This window comes from Brassica rapa, chromosome A02, assembly GCF_000309985.2.
Source record: "Brassica rapa cultivar Chiifu-401-42 chromosome A02, CAAS_Brap_v3.01, whole genome shotgun sequence".
Lineage (NCBI taxonomy): Eukaryota > Viridiplantae > Streptophyta > Magnoliopsida > Brassicales > Brassicaceae > Brassica > Brassica rapa.
Window position 1 is genome coordinate 8,523,934 of NC_024796.2, and position 17,747 is coordinate 8,541,680.

The 17,747-nt window shown below is 40.8% G+C and overlaps 5 protein-coding genes across 5 annotated transcripts; 3 read left to right on the forward strand and 2 right to left on the reverse strand.

Moving 5' to 3' along the window:
* The first annotated feature begins 1,558 nt into the window (after positions 1-1,558).
* On the forward strand, positions 1,559-5,366 carry LOC103852169 (lipoxygenase 2, chloroplastic). Its single transcript, XM_009129080.3, has 7 exons — positions 1,559-2,031; positions 2,189-3,013; positions 3,129-3,214; positions 3,320-3,430; positions 3,751-4,052; positions 4,187-4,453; positions 4,549-5,366. Exons 1-7 carry the CDS (start codon positions 1,680-1,682, stop codon positions 5,306-5,308), a joined length of 2,703 nt encoding a protein of 900 aa, XP_009127328.2. The 5' UTR covers positions 1,559-1,679; the 3' UTR covers positions 5,309-5,366.
* Positions 5,367-5,415: 49 nt separating this feature from the next.
* On the reverse strand, positions 5,416-6,905 carry LOC103852168 (succinate dehydrogenase assembly factor 2, mitochondrial). The gene is made up of 5 exons (XM_009129079.3): positions 6,668-6,905; positions 6,491-6,589; positions 6,268-6,394; positions 5,894-5,962; positions 5,416-5,806 (listed from the first exon to the last, which is right to left on the reverse strand). Exons 1-5 carry the CDS (start codon positions 6,769-6,771, stop codon positions 5,660-5,662), a joined length of 546 nt encoding a protein of 181 aa, XP_009127327.1. The 5' UTR covers positions 6,772-6,905; the 3' UTR covers positions 5,416-5,659.
* A 343-nt stretch (positions 6,906-7,248) lies between these two features.
* On the reverse strand, positions 7,249-9,457 carry LOC103852171 (pentatricopeptide repeat-containing protein At5g50990). The gene is made up of 2 exons (XM_009129081.3): positions 9,048-9,457; positions 7,249-8,963 (listed from the first exon to the last, which is right to left on the reverse strand). Exons 1-2 carry the CDS (start codon positions 9,115-9,117, stop codon positions 7,438-7,440), a joined length of 1,596 nt encoding a protein of 531 aa, XP_009127329.1. The 5' UTR covers positions 9,118-9,457; the 3' UTR covers positions 7,249-7,437.
* A 1,199-nt stretch (positions 9,458-10,656) lies between these two features.
* On the forward strand, positions 10,657-16,317 carry LOC103852277. Its single transcript, XM_033285481.1, has 2 exons — positions 10,657-10,885; positions 11,005-16,317. The coding sequence occupies exons 1-2, from the start codon at positions 10,816-10,818 to the stop codon at positions 12,078-12,080; spliced, it is 1,146 nt and encodes a 381-aa protein (XP_033141372.1). The 5' UTR covers positions 10,657-10,815; the 3' UTR covers positions 12,081-16,317.
* Positions 15,257-15,832, forward strand: LOC117131938 (uncharacterized protein At4g04775). The gene is made up of 2 exons (XM_033285170.1): positions 15,257-15,412; positions 15,482-15,832. Exons 1-2 carry the CDS (start codon positions 15,257-15,259, stop codon positions 15,830-15,832), a joined length of 507 nt encoding a protein of 168 aa, XP_033141061.1.
* Positions 16,318-17,747: the final 1,430 nt, after the last annotated feature.

The window sequence follows — 17,747 nt, forward strand, 5'->3', positions numbered from 1 at the left end:
AACAAAAACGTGCGCTTTCTCCTTTTCACTTATCTTGAAAACAACAAAAATAACTTAACAATCTTTGTGTCTTGTTACACGCTCATTGTTTAGCGAGAAAGTGAATTTTGAATTCATTTTGCTGATTAGTTACCTGAGAAAGTATCACTATTAGACATCAACCAAATTCGTGGTATTAGCGTCTATCTTGGCCTCTCATATTTGTCTAGAATTATTTTATGGGAGATGATTATTGTTGGAGATCAGATTCACACCATTAACAAAATCCATCATGCATGCATTGTATTCGACCTAATCCTTCTTTTAATTTTCTTTTTTGACGAATTGAATGTAAAAAAAAGAAACTAGATCTTGCACAACTTAAAAGGAAAGTGTTCGCCGTTACTGAACCTTATAAAAAGGGACTGAAGTTGCAAAAGAAAACGATCCATAAACATTACAAAAGCGGCAGAATACTGCAGAATACTACTTTTTAATTAACCTAGAGTATTCTGGACGAATCCATAAGGAAAGATTGCATTTAGAGCATTTCGAAAAAAGTCTATTATAAAAAGACTGCATTTAGAACATCTCAAAAAAAGACTATTTTTTTGTTGTTCATGGCGGTTGTTGTCTTGATAGCAATATTATAAATATTTGGTGAAGATGAGGATCATAGAATAAAACATTCATTTTTGAAAAAAAAAAGTAATGTTCATTTTCGTGAATAAATCGAATTTCTAGTGTAAATATAACAAATGAAAGTTAAAAAAAAAAGCATTGATCATTTTTGTTTTGACTTCAAATTTTGACTCATATTTTGAAAAACTCCAATATATATTATTTTCTTAACGAAATGTGTATTTACTGAGCAGCTTGATCCATTGTTGTGTAGATATTGATTTGTGATATTTTAGAAGAACAAAAATGTGGAAATAGTTATATAGAGGAGAAGGGCAGCAGCATAAACAGATCGAAGAATGCATTTTGGATAAAAGAAATTAAAGAAAAAATACGTCAAAGGAAAACAGAAGAATGTAAAGAGAATAAAAACAAAAATTAAATAAAATATGCAAGAAATTTCAGAGATTACATTAAAAAGGGACAATCGAAAGTGGAGAGAAAACTGAAGGGGGTTGTATGAATCTTCTTCTTTATGAAGCATCTCAGTCTTATCAGATCTGGAAGGAGTGTAACCGTGTCTTCCACAAGCAAACTCCTGCGCATAAAACTCAGTTTCTTTTGATCTGATTCAGCATGTGTTTGAAGTACCACATTAATTAGGAAAATTAGTATACAATAAGTCAGCTGAAAAGGTGTATTTCTCTATGCAAATCATATACATCGATGTCTATCCAATACAACACAGCTATAGATTATTATTATTTGCAATATGGTTTGGTTAGAGAGGTTAATGTTGGTGGTAGATTTTAATGGCTTAACTTACCGATTACTGAAGATTTAGAATCTAAATTAGTGAAATAATTTATAAAAGAAAAGGGACAAAAAATCGGTGGATACAGTAGAGAAAAAAAAAATACAGTAGAGAAAAAAAATAAGGTAGACAAGTTTGATGGTTTTATTGGACATGTATTATTTTTAGAAAAGACAAAGAAGCTAGGGTAATATTTGGACATGTATAAAGAGATGAAGCGGGGATGGAGAGGATGGTATGCGGAACACAAACAAATAGATAAAATATGTTTTGTAAAGAGTCGCCGAGTCTCCAGACCTTGAGCACAGCACAGAGCCTCAGCTCTCTGTTCCCTAAACCATCAGCACTCATCAACCCCATTTTGACAGGACGTCGAGACAAGCCGTGTCGTCGTCAAAACTTCCGTGGACGATGTAGGATCACAGCCTCACAGTTCAATATTGCACAGAAAGGTAAATTACTGAAAGAGAAAGTTAAGAGAATCAAAGTTAAGGGATTCATAACTGCTGAAGAAGGGCTGCTGGAGAGCTTAAGTTGGTTGAGACCTCTCGATGTCATTACAGATATCCGCGGCAGATCACTGCTCGTCGAGCTTATTAGCGCCGAGACTGACACCCGTGAGTTAAAAAATAATATCAAACAAACATTTGTTTTATAAAAAAAAAAAAGGAAGCTAAATAACATATTAGGAGTACAAAATATTTAGGTTAATGAAACCATATCTCAATTCATTGTAATAATAATTATAACCCCACGTACGTACACACTTGGCAGGGACGGTTATGGAGGAGGGTCCAGTAGAAGACTATGCACAACGTGTATGGTTCGAATCCCGTAATGAGAAGTACGAGTGCGTGTTCGACATGCCCGAAGACTTTGGAACCGTGGGGGCCATCAGGGTACAAAACCAGCACCGTAGAGAAATGTTCATCAAGGAGATGAAGCTTGAGTTACCCAGCGGCTCCGTAACGTTTACATGTAACTCATGGGTGACCCCCAAGTCCATTGACCCAACCAAGCGGATATTTTTCTCCAACAAGTCCTACTTGCCATCCGCAACTCCGGAGCCTCTCAAAAAGCTGCGGAAGGAAGAGCTGGAGACCTTGCAAGGCAACAACCGCGAGCGAGTTGGTGAATTCGCCAAGTACGAACGCGTTTACGACTATGATGTGTACAACGATGTGGGTGACCCTGACAAAGATGAAAGACTTGCCCGTCCTGTTATGGGAGGCCTCTCTCATCCGTACCCGAGACGGTGCAAGACTGGTCGCAAACCCTGCGAGAAAGATGCCTCCTCAGAGAAACGCGAAGGGGAGTTCTATGTCCCCAGAGACGAGGAGTTCTCTTCAACAAAGGGCACTGCATTCACGGGCAAGGCTATCTTAGCAGCTCTTCCCTCCGTGTTCCCACAGATCGAGGCTGCTCTGCTTGATCCCAACTTGCCTTTCCCACACTTCAAGTCCATAGAAGATCTCTATGAAGTTGGCATCGACATTCCCAAGGACGCTGGCCTTTTACCTATGATCCCCAAACTTATCAAAGTTGTTGCTGAAGCTCAAGACAATCTTCTACAGTTTGACCCCCCTATTCTTCTTAACAGTACCAACAACCTCCCTCCCTGTTTCTTCTTTAATTAGTCCTCCCTTATATCAAATCCAATTCTATACTACAATTTATCTGATTTAATTTCCTTTCATTCTGATATTTGATTCAGAGGATAGATTTTCGTGGATCCGAGACGACGAATTTGCTCGCCAGACACTTGCAGGCCTTAATCCATATTGCATTCAGCTAGTTACAGTGAGCTATAACTAATATTTTAAGCGCTATGCTTGTTCCAATAAAGCAAAAAAAAAAACATTGTCTGCTTTTAATGAGTGTAAGATGTACTATTTGTTATTCTAGGAGTGGCCGTTGAAAAGCAAACTAGACCCCGCGGTTTATGGTGATCCCAAGTCACTCATTACTTGGGACATTGTGGAAAAAGAAATCAGAGGAGTCATGTCAGTTGATGAAGTAAGATATATATATATATATATATACTCCCTCTGTTTTTATATGTAAGTAGTTTTAGCAAAAAATGTTTGTTTCACAATGTAAAATGTTTACATAATCCAAAGCACCTTTTACATTTATTACATGTTATGTGACCAATCAAATAATTCATATATTTTTATTATTGATTGAATTTATGTATTAAATGTTATTTTTTCAAAAGTAAAAGTTTTCTTAATATTCACACTTTTAATTAAAATTACTTACAAATAATGAATAATTGCATATATATATATATATATGGAGGATTTCCGTTATGAATAATGTATGTAATCATGCAGGCCCTAAAGAATAAGAGATTATTCATGTTGGATTACCACGATTTGCTTCTACCGTATGTGAACAAAGTGAGAGAGTTGGACGACACCACCTTATATGCTTCTAGAACACTATTCTTCCTCAGCGATGATAGCACATTGAGGCCTGTTGCCATTGAGTTGACTCGTCCCCCTGATGTCAACAGGCCCCAATGGAGTCAGGTCTTCACACCAGGCTATGATGCTACCTCCTGCTGGCTATGGAATCTTGCTAAGACTCACGCTGTTGCTCATGATGCTGGTTATCATCAGCTTATTTCTCACTGGTATTGAACACTATAGAATAGATTCAGACATAAGGTTTTTTAGAAAACACGTTTTTGAATTTAACTGCATATATATATTTATTAACTGCATTACACATATGTTATTCTAATAATGAGATGGGAAATGTTTACAGGCTGAGGACTCATTGTTGTATGGAACCATACATAATAGCTGCAAACAGACAACTAAGTGCCATGCATCCTATCTATAGGCTGTTGCATCCCCACTTCCGCTACACCCTGGAGATCAACGCTCGCGCACGCCAAAGTCTCGTCAACGCAGGTGGAATCATTGAGACTTGTTTCTGGCCAGGCAAATATTCATTAGAGCTAAGTTCAGATGTTTATGCTAAACTATGGAGGTTCGACAGGGAAGGTTTACCTGCGGACCTCATCAGCAGGTAACTTACTGTTAGGGTTCTGTCTCTAGCTCTTGTGTAATATTTTGTCACACAATAATTAAATTACTAATTAAGCTAACAAAAACCATTGAAAGGGGGCTGGCTGTGGAAGATGAGACCGCAGAACACGGACTGCGGCTTACTATACCAGACTACCCATTTGCGAATGACGGTTTAATGTTGTGGGATGCACTCAAAGAATGGATCACAGAATCTGTGAAGCATTATTATCCCGATGCGGCACTGATCACGTGTGATGAGGAACTCCAAGCATGGTGGAGTGAAGTGAGGAACATAGGGCATGGAGACAAGAAAGACGAACCATGGTGGCCTGTCCTCAGAACACAAGATGACTTGATTGGCGTCGTGACCACGATTGCGTGGGTGGCTTCAGGTCACCATGCAGCTGTAAACTTTGGACAGTACGGGTATGGAGGGTACTTTCCCAACCGACCAACCACAACAAGGATAAGAATGCCAGTTGAAGAGCCAACAGAGGAAGAGCTAAAAGAGTTCTATGAGGAGCCAGAGAAGGTGCTGCTTAAGACATTCCCGTCGCAGAAGCAGGCGACGCAAGTGATGGTGACTCTGGATCTTCTATCGACCCATTCACCAGACGAAGAGTATCTTGGAGAAGAGCCAGAAGCATCTTGGGTCGACGATCCTGTTATCTTTGCTGCATATGAACGGTTCAAAGGCAGGCTCAAACATCTTGAAGACGTGATAGATGAGAGGAACGTGAACGTTTCTCTAAAGAACAGAGCTGGAGCAGGTGTTGTTAAGTATGAGCTTCTGAAGCCCATCTCCCAACCCGGTGTTACCGGAATGGGTGTTCCCTATAGTGTTTCTATCTAAATGCATTATTGTTTCTCTAGTAAAAAAAAAAAGTGAACGATCCATTTTCCTTTTTGTTTTCATAATACTAAATCTCAACTGTCCAAAAACTCTTCGTCACCACAAGCTGAAGAGAAAACACAGCAATTTCAAAAAAAATACAATATCCCTTGATAACTGTAACTAACATATAAAGAACTTCCAATTTATCTATCTCATCGTGTCACTCACTACAGAAACACATTTATACCTCCGGCCTTCTTCACGGCCTGGCATTTTATTATATTTATAAGATAACTTTTATAAACGTGTTTTTTTGCAGTTTGTTACTTTTGTAAGGAAGAAAGAGAGTGTGCTTGTGTGTTTTTGCTTTTACTGGTTCCCGGAGATGGGAGCGTCACGGCCTCTCTTGAAATCATCCCAGCCTTTGACCCAGGGTTGTCCAGCTGCTGCACGCGTCTCTGGGGCTGCATGTTTGTTCAGATTCGTCATGACTTTCTTGTGTAACGCCAGAAATACCTTAAATCATCACAACAAAGAGACGACTGATTATGCTTCAGATTATGCTTTTTAAACAAAGGATACATCATGAGGTTTAAAGGTTACCGGATTTGAGCTCACTATCTCGGGAGGCTGTTCCTGAGCAGTTAGCCATTTCCAGAGATCAGGGTTTTCCTGCAGAGGGCCAACAACTCTATTATCAAACAATTAAGTTAAAAAAAAGATTATAATCACTCAAACAGGGTCATGGCTAAACTGTTTCTGTTAGTCCTCTTGGGAGAAAAAAAATTACCACAATACATAATATAACTAAACAAATAACCCATGTGATACACAACCTAACCTCAAGATCTTGTTACATAACTACAGAAACTGCTATACAATTCATCTATGTATCTCAAAAACAATGAGCAGATCCATATACAAACCTCTGGGATGTGAAATTTTTAACTGATAAGAGAGACAAAAGGAACACATACCAAATCGAGGACATGAATAAGGGATTTGACAGCGGTTTCGTCCATGGAATTGACATTCTCCTCAACCCAGTTACCCAAAACAAGATCAAGCTCCAGAAACCCTCGTTGCTTGCTCCTATACAACAATCTACACACACACACACACACACACACACACACAAAACTCAATCACCAAACACTAATATTTTTTGTTACAAATTGAAAATAAATAAATGAACCATACCTGTTGATGGTTATCCTCTTCTTCTCTTCGTTGGAGAGATCAATATCAAAGCTTTGTGGACTCGAGCAGAAGAATCTTGCCCCCAAATCAACTCCATTTCTAAAAGACCAAATAAAAAAGACCCAGAAATTAATGATAAATTACCTCTTGTCGTAAACGATGGAAGAAAAATTATACTGGAAAATAGGAGGTGCAGCGGAAGGGGTGACGGAGCTCTGTCTAACCACCGCAGTGGAGCGGATGATCCGGTGGACGTTAATGAGAGCTTTTCGGCTGGCCATTTTTTTGTTGATGCTCTCTCTTCTCGATCGTGTGAGTCGCAGCGAATGTACAAGGCAAAGAAGTACAACAAAAGTGGTAATGGCCGACTAATGGGCCTACATTTGTCGTGTCCTTCTCCTGACCACATTGGAATACAGTTTCGTTAAACAGGTATTAACCGCGATAAAACCAGTCGGTTTATGTTGATTTGTATCGAATAAATATGAATTGAACCAAAATGTTAAAATCAAAAAAGAAAGAAGTATATTTCATCTATATATTTTCGGTGAGGCAATAATATTTTCCAAAATATGGTGAAGTTTTGTTTCATAGACTCATACGCAATAGAGTGAATTGTTGTTTAGGAAGATAGTTACAAGTATATATAAAATGCAAAACAGACGTCAAGTAACAAGCCGACCTTAGCTCAGTTGGTGGAGCGGAAGACTGTAGTTGTTCACAACAGATGATCTTTAGGTCGCTGGTTCGATTCCGGCAGGTCGGAATTTTTTTACTTTTCCGATTTTAACATTTATAAATTTACTCTCTGAAACTTTTAGATTTTCCGTATAAACCCCACAAAACCAAAACCTCAGTAAACCAGAACCTCCTAAACTTTCAATAACAGACAAGAATCTATGGAAGCTCAACTTCACTCTTCGAACACTCAAACTATGGTTTCTTGCTTACCAATAATCTTTGCAAGAACACAACCCATCTTCAAACCTATGAAACCGTATCCGATCCCTTACTATAATCACTCTATTCAACAACCTGGACACTGACTTGATCCAGTTGTGGCAATCACTACACATCCTTATATTCTTCTGAATCCTAACTTCTGATCCTGGACTACTCTTCAATATCCCAAACGCCAACGCAAGCTTTTCGCTATGGTAGTTCAAGTTCACCTCTTTCTCCTCTTCAGAGACATCCATCAACACCAAATCAGTGTCAGGCACAAAGCCTTGAGACTTTGTTCTCTGTATCAGCTCTTCCAACAGTTTGTATATCGCCTTCGTCTCTACATGAGATGCATCTCCCGCCTTAAACCGGTGTATCACTCCTCCGAACTCCACCCAACTCTTCCCTTTCGCTTTGCGGATTCCTTCTCTCTTCATCAGCTCTCTCACCTTTTGCGCGCTCTCCCACTTCTTCGTGGAGCTGTATATGTTCGAGAGCAGCACATAGTCTCCACTCCTCGCCTTTGAAAGATTCTGTATCGCGGTTTCAGCTAGCTTTGGGTTCTTGTGAGTTCTAGCGGAGCTAAGAAGAGACCTCCATATCACCAAATCCGGCTCCACAGGCATTGATTCTATCAACTCATAAGCCTCTTTCACCTTCCCTCCTCGTCCTAACAGATCCACCATGGCCCCGTAGTGCTCCACCTTCGGCTGTAACGAAAACTGCCTCCTCATTAGATCAAAGTAACCTTTCCCTTCTTCAAGCAAACCGCAATGGCTACACGCTGTTAACAACCCAAGAAACGTTATCGAATCCGGCAAAACATGCTCTGCCTCCATCTCTGAGAACACTCTCATCGCTTCTTCCGCTAGTCCATGCGTCGCGAAACCTGTGATCATCGCGTTCCAAACAGACACATCGTCCCTTTCAACTCCATAGAAAACCTCTCTCGAACTTTTAATATCTCCACACTTTGCATACACGTCGACAAGTGCAGTACACAGTATCGCATTAAGCTCAACCCCACCGTCCCTCATCATCAACCAATGCACCCACTTCGCACGATTCAAGTCTCCAAGACGAGCACAAGCCGCTAAAGCCGAAGCGAAACTGAACTTATTCGGTTTAATATCAGCAAAGCTAATCATATCCTTAAGAGTTCTCAACGCTTCTTCGTACTGTAGGTTCCTGACGTAACCGCCAATCATCAAGTTCCAAGTGATGACGTTACGATCACTCGCCTTACGAAGAACCTTGTTAGCCAAACCGCACTCGCCGTTTATCATAAGACTCTCGATGATTATGTTTGTGTTGGAGACGCTAGGAGAGAGCGAGAGGAACCGAGTGAGGAGGCGGCGAGCGATGTGTGGGAGGCTGCAGCGTCTGTAAGCTGCGACGATGGAGGCGACGAGAGTCGGGTGTGTTAGGTGACCGAGTTTAAGGATGTGAGCATGTGCTTGAAGAAGAACGCATTTGGAGTTTGGTTGAGATTTGCATGATTCAAGAACTTGTTTCAGCAACCGATGATCTAAAGCAAGAAAGGATAAGATTGGTGGTGATGGTTTGTCGGAAATGTGTGGTCGGAATCTAGAAAGGATAAAGGTTTTCTTACCGGCGAGTGTAACGAGGTTTGAAGCGGAGAATCTTCTGATTCTGGAGATGGAAAGGGAGATTCTCTGCATCTCTCTTAAACCCCTTTCGCTCGGCTCGAACTGAAGCAATTTTCAATTTTGGAGTCTAATCGAGGATTTTTGTTTTGCCCGAACTTTTTTTTTTTTTTTTGTCTTTTGTTTCTACAGTAGTAGTATCTGATAGAGTTGGGCATTTGGAAATCTCTTTGGATATGGGTACAAATGTACGATCCATTCAGATATTGGTCTGAGTTTTGGTTATTAGGCCTAATTGTTCAATAATTAAATTTCTAATGGTTACTCTTCCCATTTGGAGTTCAATACGTTATAAAAATATCTGAGCCGCGTTTACTGGTCAACTCGCTATACCAACCCTTTGCTTTATTTAGACATTTTTTTGACCAAATGCTTAATAGCATTTATTACCAAGTCGTTTTCACACCACCTTTGTTCTTTTTTGTTGTTTCTTTGCTCAAACCAAATTAGTATGATGCAAGGTTCTAAAAAATCGGTTTAGGCGGCGCCTAGCGACTCGGTCTTATTCAAAACGATTTTTCTAAAATCTGATTTATACCGATTTATATGATTCAAATTGGTTTAAAATGAGTTTACAAAAAAAATTGGTTTAAAATGTTCTAAATCAATTAAAATTGGTTAAAATTGATCTAAAATTGTATATATATATTAAATTAAGCAATAATATTTTTAAAAATCTACAAATTTATCTAATTTTTTTCTGTTTTGTATATCTAATTTTGATACTTCATTACAATAATTTTATAATTAAACTAAAAACTAAAGTATATCATATAAATATATAAAATATATAAAATAAATCAATAATTTACTAACGTCTAGGCTGTGCCTAAGGTCCGAATAATCCGCCTATGCGCTAGTCCTCTATAAAGCATCTAGTTAGCGATTTTTAGAAAATTGGTATTATGTACGGTATTATTATTTTAAAAACCAACAAATTGTTTTTGCCTGCTTACGTGTCATTCTAAGAAATTGTAGAAATATTGTATATTGGCTTTTCCAAAATACAAACTATTTTAATGTTGTATACATTTACAATCTGTATGATTCATTTAAAGGCTTATTGCAGCAATAGCCATATTTGAGATGGAAATTAAGAGAGTAGTCATGATGTTGACATAATGTACTCACTGTCTTTTTACCATCTTACTAGCCGGTTATACCCTTATAGAGAACAGGTTCCCAGTTCTTTTAACTAAAGTAAACGACGTGGTGATTTACTGACCATAGTAACAATGAGAGTATTTTGACAACGCCTGAAATAAAAATGAAAGGAAGGAAAACATGAATTTTTTACCTCCTAGGACACATTTTGTCTTTGGAATTACACATTAACACACTCCTTGCTGGAGGCACACATTCTTCATGTGCAATGTCCTACATACCCTCAATCTTATGAAACCTTATCTAATACTAACTAGAGGAACTAACTGGACATCCTAACTAAGGTTAAAAGTATTTTGATTTTTTTATTGAATATTCTTTATTTGTTTGAATTTCGAATTTCAAAAATATATGTTCAATTAAAACATTATCCTATATGCTTTTACGATTCCCCCAATTGACAAACCCTAGACTGGGCGACTCACTCTCCCTCGATTGTCTCCTTCATCGTCACCTTCTTCACCTTCTCCACCAAATCAAACCCAGAAATCTCCAATCCTCGATTGTCTTCTTCATCTCCACCTTTTCTTCATTCTCCTCCCGCGAATCATGACGAAACCGCAGTGTAAGAAGAAGAAAGGAAAGACGACGCAGCAGACGCCACCAACGCAAATCGACGGTTAGTCTCTAAGCTTTTACGTTTCTTTAAGCTTTTATTGAAATTAGGGTTTTTATTAGAAATTAGGGTTTTATAGTTATTGATTTCACATCTCATCACTAACATCAATGCTAAATTAGGAACAGTCGGAGAAGACCTCCGTCTCCCACCCAGATTATTCGCAACTGATAGGTTCCCCGTCAGGCGACTCAATATCTACTCCTCGCCGGAGATTCTGCCGTTCATTCGCCATGTTCTCCGAGGTACTCCGGAGTTCGATACTATTCGCCAGTCACCTTTTGGGAAGCTTTTCGACATCCCTGCCCGCCAAGCTCCAGTTTCCTGTAAGATGATTCATTCCTTCCTCTCGCGTCAACTTCTATGTCTTCCAGAACACACGCTCTGGACGGCTTTTGGTGGGAAGCCTCTCCGTTACGGTCTCCAAGAGTTTGGTACCGTCACCGGCTTAGACTGTCGGCCCTTCCCGGAAGGGTATCACCCAGACATTGCTAAATCTGTTGTTCCTGGCAAAGACAACGTATGGAAAAGAGTTATTGGCAAGAAGAAGACCATAACGATTGCGGAACTATGTCGTATGCTCGAAACAGGTCACAAGATGTCTCAATGGAGGAAGATACGACTTGCGTTGATTATCATCGTCGACGGCGTCCTCATTGCTCACCAGCAAGAAGCACGCCCTACTCCTCGATATGTCAGTATGCTTGAAAACCTGGAAACCTTCTTTGCTTTTCCTTGGGGTAGAGAGTCATTCCTAAAAACCATCTCTTGCATGAAACCACCAAAGTTTCTGAAGAAGAAGAAATGTCTCGATCCTGTTGGTACATTAGTCCTTAAGCTCAAGCAGGACAGTTTTAGACTTCAAGGATTCCCACTCTCATTACAATTGGTGGCATTCCGCGCCATACCACAGCTGCTCTCTTATATCCCGGCTCCAACTGACCAAAAGACACTAATGGACATGGAGGGTCCTCATCTACCACAACATCCATCCATCAATTCAAACGACATGTTCCGAGTGGAATTCGCCACCGATGTAAGTCAATTGTTCCTCTTGAATCTTTACATTTTCCTCTACAAAGCAGTTCTTTATTTTGTTGTGTTTTGTTGTGTTCCGCTTGCAGCTTCAAGTTACACCGATGATCCCCATCCAGAGCCAACCACAGCCAGGCTGGGGAGTGTGGCCAAACGACCCTAACGATGATCGTGTCAGATATTTGGAACAGTTGATAGATGACCACCACTCTTTCAACAAAGCAATGTGGCCAGGTGGAGTTACATCGTTGCCCCTCAATGTGGCGCCCAAGACTCGGTGTAAACGTCCTGGGAACAAGGAGTCTGTTAGACTAAAACAATCTCTCAAGCCAAAACCGGTCATCAACAAACACACCTCTGACAAGAAGCAAAGGCGTATAAGTTCCTATTTCACACGTTCCAGTACAACTAGCCTCAGCAATGAACAGCTCACGAAGATGGTCATTGAACTACAAAGGGGGATGAAGCAGCTGCACCAACTAATAAAAAGGAAGAAGAAACGTTCTCATGGTAGACAATCATCGTTTCACACACTACTTAACCGTGGCAAGAAGCCAGACACACCTCAAAACACTGATAATCCGGAACCCTCGTCTCGCAACGACAGACCCAATGATCAGGTTCTCTTAATTTGATCTCTCTCACTCATCCAATGAACTATTATTAGATTCAACCAAAGGCTACCAAAATCTTTGTTTGATCAAAACTTTTTTTTCTGAACTCTAGGACGTTCTTGCAAGGGATACAGATGAGTTTCCTCAAAGGCAGTCCCCTATCAGTCAATATGAAGCTCAGCCTGAAGCCTTTCCTCTCCATGATGCAGCTCCAAAGGATCAGGTACAATTTGGTTATATTAACTCCTACTATTACGTTACAAACGAGATGTATGAATGTTAATGCTTCTATCCATTGTCTATTTAAGGATGTTGGCGCCATGGAGACAGATGAGTTACCACTAAGCCAGTCTCCCATCATCAGTCAATATGGAGCTCAGCTACACCGCTATTCCACCCAAACCCTCAACGACCACACTCCTGTCCACACACCAGCTGTCCACCCACAAGATGTCCACACATCTCCTGTACACCACCAAGAAACTGATCAGGTTGGCTCCATGGAGACAGATGACACTGAGATGAACACTACTAACCCAAATTCCCCAGCCTGGCTAGAGGTAACTCCAAAACGCTACAACTTCTCCAATCCAAACACAAACTCTGCTATCTACGACAAAAGTGAACACCCCAACAGCCCACCCTTTAATCACGTCCTCCTTCATGGTGTCAGGATCTACGACCCTCTCAGCCCAGACCCACCCTCCCCAGGACCTAAATATGATTCCTCTTTACCTCCATCTTCTCCTTTACGCAATACTCTCCTACTCTCTCCAGAGCCTGTAACACCGCTAACTTCCCCCAATAAGAGTAATGATTCATTGTCAGGTTTTGCCGTTCATGCCTCCACAGTCAATGCTTTCCAAGCAACAGCTTCCTCCCACTCTCCACCTTGCATAGGCACTCAGTTAGCTGTATACAAGGTATTGTCCACACCTCACTTAACAAACATTTACTCGTTTCCAAAACATTTATCTTTTGTTTTTCTGATTTCAGGGACAAGAATCTCCATCTTCTCCTAAGCTTATGGTTAACGAGGTAACATCTCACCTACCTTTATAACATCTCAAGTACCTTCACGTTTCAAACCCCTTACTTATGTGCAAGCTATTTATTGTCGGGGTGCAATTTGTTTTACAGGAACACCTCCGACAAGACGGTTTTGTCGACCTAACCCACACCAAGGACACCCCGAGGCACGTTCCATCTATGGAGGAGAACCATCTAGCGAAGGAATTATTCAACTGTCCAGATATTCCGGCACGTACCCTCATCACACCACTTCCACAGATACAATGGGATCTCTTCTTCAAAACACTTTCCGCCAACCAAAACGTGTAAGTTATGCGTAAAAACTCACTAGACTGATATTGATAAGTATGCGTTACACACGCCCATTGCCTGATTGCTACTTATTCCTCAAACCTTTGTCTCATGTAGGTTCCACGTTACCCCGTCCACATTCGACTTTTCTAACAAATTCCTGCTCGACCTGGCGCAACCACGGAAATGGACAACAACCTACGTAAGAGCTTCTCACTTTTGATATTGTCAAGAATTATATCCGCATTATTCCCAACTAACCATCACTCTTATATCAGCATTTGGAAATCCTTACCCACATGCTCGCTGCTAGACACTCCAACCATCTAGCTATTGAAAAAGCAGCTTTCAACTCACCCTTCCTAGCGGCATGCATCCAGGAGAATTGGAATACATTCAAGGGATCCAGAAAGAAAGCGACCTTTGTCTGGGACGAGCGCCTTGTGGACATTGTCATGCACCCTGGTCAGAAATGGATGGAAGATATCCACACCATCTACACTCCTATGATTTGGAACGACTCTCACTGGGTGGGTCTGGCTATCAACCTCGACATGGGGTATGTCGAAATCCTTGATCCTATGCCAGCTTTGTATGCAGATAAGCGCGTCGAGCGCTTCATGCTAGGTTTGGTTACTACACTTCCTTACCTTGTCAAGAAAGTTGCAATGTGTGAGCTCACTCAATTCAGCGGACTCAAGAAGTTTGTTTGGAAGCGGGTTCCAGGTCTTTACCAGAATACGCGCTCAGGTGATTGCAGCCCCGTCAGCATGAAGTTTCTTGAGATGCATGCCCATGGTGACCCAATCCATCACATGGAGAGCCTAACAGACAAAGCAGTTGACGACATAAGGAAGCAGTACGCTCTGGACATCTACAAGACTATTGTCATGCCATCTTACTATGCTCTCCGCTTGCCTTTAGCCTAAGTATCTCTTCTTATAAAACGTTGTTCGACTTACTCCTACCTTTTGTGTAACATATGGGAGTTTAGGACCTGTTGTTTTATGTTTTGGGTGCGATGCTTGCCACTTTCGGGCAAGAAACTACATACGCTGTGCTTACTTAATGTTTAAACTTTAAGTTACGGATAACATGCCTTCTCATTTACTCTTCTAATTATTGTCTATATCATCACTCTCAATTATCCACAACCACATCAATTTGTCCTGTCCACGTCCACACGTTCAAATAGTGAGTTTCGGAATCATTTAATATTATAAAAAAACAATAATAATTATCCAAGATCTTTATGATTTTTCTTTAAAATCATTCTACAATACCCGGTCCGCCATTTCTAATTCATTTGGTCGAATTTTGTCGCTCAATTAGGTGACCGCATCGCTTTTCTTTTCTCAATTAAGGGTATCCGCCGCCACTGCTTATCAACCACCCACCAGCCATGAGCTCCAACAGCTCTTCATCTCGTTCCGTTCAACGCAGATCAACAGTTGGCATACCTACTCGCTGCTGGTGTGGAGCCAATCTAACAACCTACGCCGCCGAAACGAAGGAAAACCTATACCGGAGATTCTACAGATGTGAAATTGCCGTTCAGGTAACTCGTAACTATTGTTCTTTTTTGTCATCTCGTCTGCATCCCAAATTAATTTTTTCCTGTCAACAGAGGAAATCAGAACACCACTTGTTCAAATGGGTTGATGAGGCTTTTGTTGATGAGATAAACAATCTAGATGCAAAAAGATGTCAGCTACAGGCCGAGATTGAGTCTTATAAGAGGTCGACGACACTACGCTTTCAAGCACAAGACAAACACATCGAAGACGCCCTCCTGGAGATGAGAAAACTTATCGACGAGCAAAGTAAGCTTATGGCTGCCACAATATCAACTACTACTATTGACAAGTCCAATCATTGCACCGCTGGTACCAAACCTCATTATCCCGTTCTCAACATTGGAGCTGCTGCCATTGCATTGGGAACAATGGCATGGCTATATGTCAAGCTCACCACCTGAACTCCAATTCATATGCACTTAATGTAACACAAAACCCTTGTCGTAATCTCTTTCAATCATCAAGACTCTGTTCTATTCTTGCTCTCTTTATTTCAAACTATAACTTGTTTCGGTTCTATATGTTGATCTTATCATGTTGTAAGATATGGGATATGTAGAATCCTTTCCTTTCATCTATTTCTACTTGTCAAGTAAACGAGCGCAATCATCCCATCTAAACAACACACGGCAATCAGCAACTGCTCAAATTATAAACACCAGCATCACTTTTTTAACTGACTACAACTGTCACAAATCTGCAAACTAAGCATAAACACTACTGTCCATGTCCACAAGGCAAGGGACTAAATGTGCTGCGATTAGAAAATCTAAAATAAATTCACCTTTTTAAAAGAAAATTATAGGTTGCTTTGTTCTTCAATCCCGATATCTCAACAAACCAAAATCAATAGTTGAGTAAAGACAACATAGCTTCAGAACAAACAGCCAGTCTAAAACTTAGAAAATAACACCCTAAACAACACTCCCAAAATCACACCCTTTAAGCTGCGTAACCATTCAGCTCCAAAAAGCCTTTACTCCAAACTCTCCTATATGGGGTTGGTGCAATTTGTCCGATTGTGTCCCTCCACCCTACACCGTCCGCATTTGTTGGGAACCAGTTTCTTCTTTGGGGCCTGCAACAAAACACAATCAAATCAACTGCCTAAAACTACAACACTTGGCCAATTATTATCATGTGTATAACTAAACCCACCGGATATTCTCCAGTTGAGGGTATGCGTGTCTTCCGGCGACGTCCTGCTTGCCTCTTTGTAATAGGTGGGTACAGAACCATACTGCTCACTTCTTCTGGTATCTCAAAATCCCTTGGATCACCATCAGGGTTGATAACACCAGTATAGGTCTCCCTCCACGTTGTTGTTTTGTACCAATGCCCACATAATGTGTCGTAAGGAACACCTACCCCATCTGCTGCTAACATAGCATGCCCGCAAGGAATCTTGATATCATCAAAATACTTGCAACTGCACTTCCTCTCAGCTAGCATGACCTGGTCCTTGCCCCCAAACTTCCCCACTATCTCACTGCTCCAGCTAGACACAGAATTTATCTTGCTCCCTCGAACAGTGGCCATGTTCTTAGTCATCTGCTTGTCGACTTCAGCGCTCACCACCCCCCTATGTTTCTCAGCTTTTTTTCTCCTAGCACTGAACCATCTAGTCATCATCCTCTGTATAAATGTCACCAACTCAACTATGTTTGCTCCTCTACCCTCCAACAACGCCTTGTTTAGTTGCTCCGCAATATTGCTTGTCATTATGTTATACCTCTCTCCTGCAAAATTTGCTCTTGACCACCGAGCTACCCCAATTTTACCCAAGTAAACTCCACAAGCACTGTTTGTCGCCCTAATCTTCCCGTAAATATTCCTGAAGTCTCGTAGCCTATGCGCCATTGCTGCTGCAGTGACCATCTTTGCTAAGTTCTTACTTGAGAACCTTGAATTCACATTCCTTGCCAAATGTACAATGCACGCGCCATGCTTAGCTTGAGGATATATTTTACTCACTGCATTCGATATGCAAACCGCCCTATCTGATATTATTGAAAGAGTTGGTGAATCGCTAAGAATCCTCTCAACTTTCTGTAAGAACCATGTCCAAGCATCCTCATCCTCACTGTCCACAACTGCAAAGGCAAGCGGGAAGATCTGGAAATTGGCATCTTGGCCACTTGCGGTCAGCAAAACCCCCTTATACTTGCCGCTCAGGTGTGTCCCATCAATGACTAATACATGCCTTAGCTTCTTGAACCCGTTCAGCGACGCACCAAATGCAAGAAACAAGTAGAGAAAACGCTCATCACCGTCATCATCTAAATCAGTCTCCAAATCAGCTATAGTGCCAGGGTT

Coding starts and splice junctions, on each gene's coding strand:
- LOC103852169 (XM_009129080.3), top strand. CDS start 1,680: ATGTTTTGTAAAGAGTCGCCGAGTCTCCAGACCTTGAGCACAGCACAG. Junction 2,032..2,188: donor TAGCGCCGAGACTGACACCC/GTGAGTTAAAAA, acceptor CACACTTGGCAG/GGACGGTTATGGAGGAGGGT. Junction 4,053..4,186: donor CATCAGCTTATTTCTCACTG/GTATTGAACACT, acceptor AAATGTTTACAG/GCTGAGGACTCATTGTTGTA.
- LOC103852168 (XM_009129079.3), bottom strand. CDS start 6,771: ATGGCCAGCCGAAAAGCTCTCATTAACGTCCACCGGATCATCCGCTCC. Junction 6,395..6,490: donor AAGAGGATAACCATCAACAG/GTATGGTTCATT, acceptor GTGTGTGTGTAG/ATTGTTGTATAGGAGCAAGC. Junction 5,807..5,893: donor AGATAGTGAGCTCAAATCCG/GTAACCTTTAAA, acceptor TGATGATTTAAG/GTATTTCTGGCGTTACACAA.
- LOC103852171 (XM_009129081.3), bottom strand. CDS start 9,117: ATGCAGAGAATCTCCCTTTCCATCTCCAGAATCAGAAGATTCTCCGCT. Junction 8,964..9,047: donor AAACCTCGTTACACTCGCCG/GTAAGAAAACCT, acceptor TTCTTGCTTTAG/ATCATCGGTTGCTGAAACAA.
- LOC103852277 (XM_033285481.1), top strand. CDS start 10,816: ATGACGAAACCGCAGTGTAAGAAGAAGAAAGGAAAGACGACGCAGCAG. Junction 10,886..11,004: donor GCCACCAACGCAAATCGACG/GTTAGTCTCTAA, acceptor ATGCTAAATTAG/GAACAGTCGGAGAAGACCTC.
- LOC117131938 (XM_033285170.1), top strand. CDS start 15,257: ATGAGCTCCAACAGCTCTTCATCTCGTTCCGTTCAACGCAGATCAACA. Junction 15,413..15,481: donor GATGTGAAATTGCCGTTCAG/GTAACTCGTAAC, acceptor TCCTGTCAACAG/AGGAAATCAGAACACCACTT.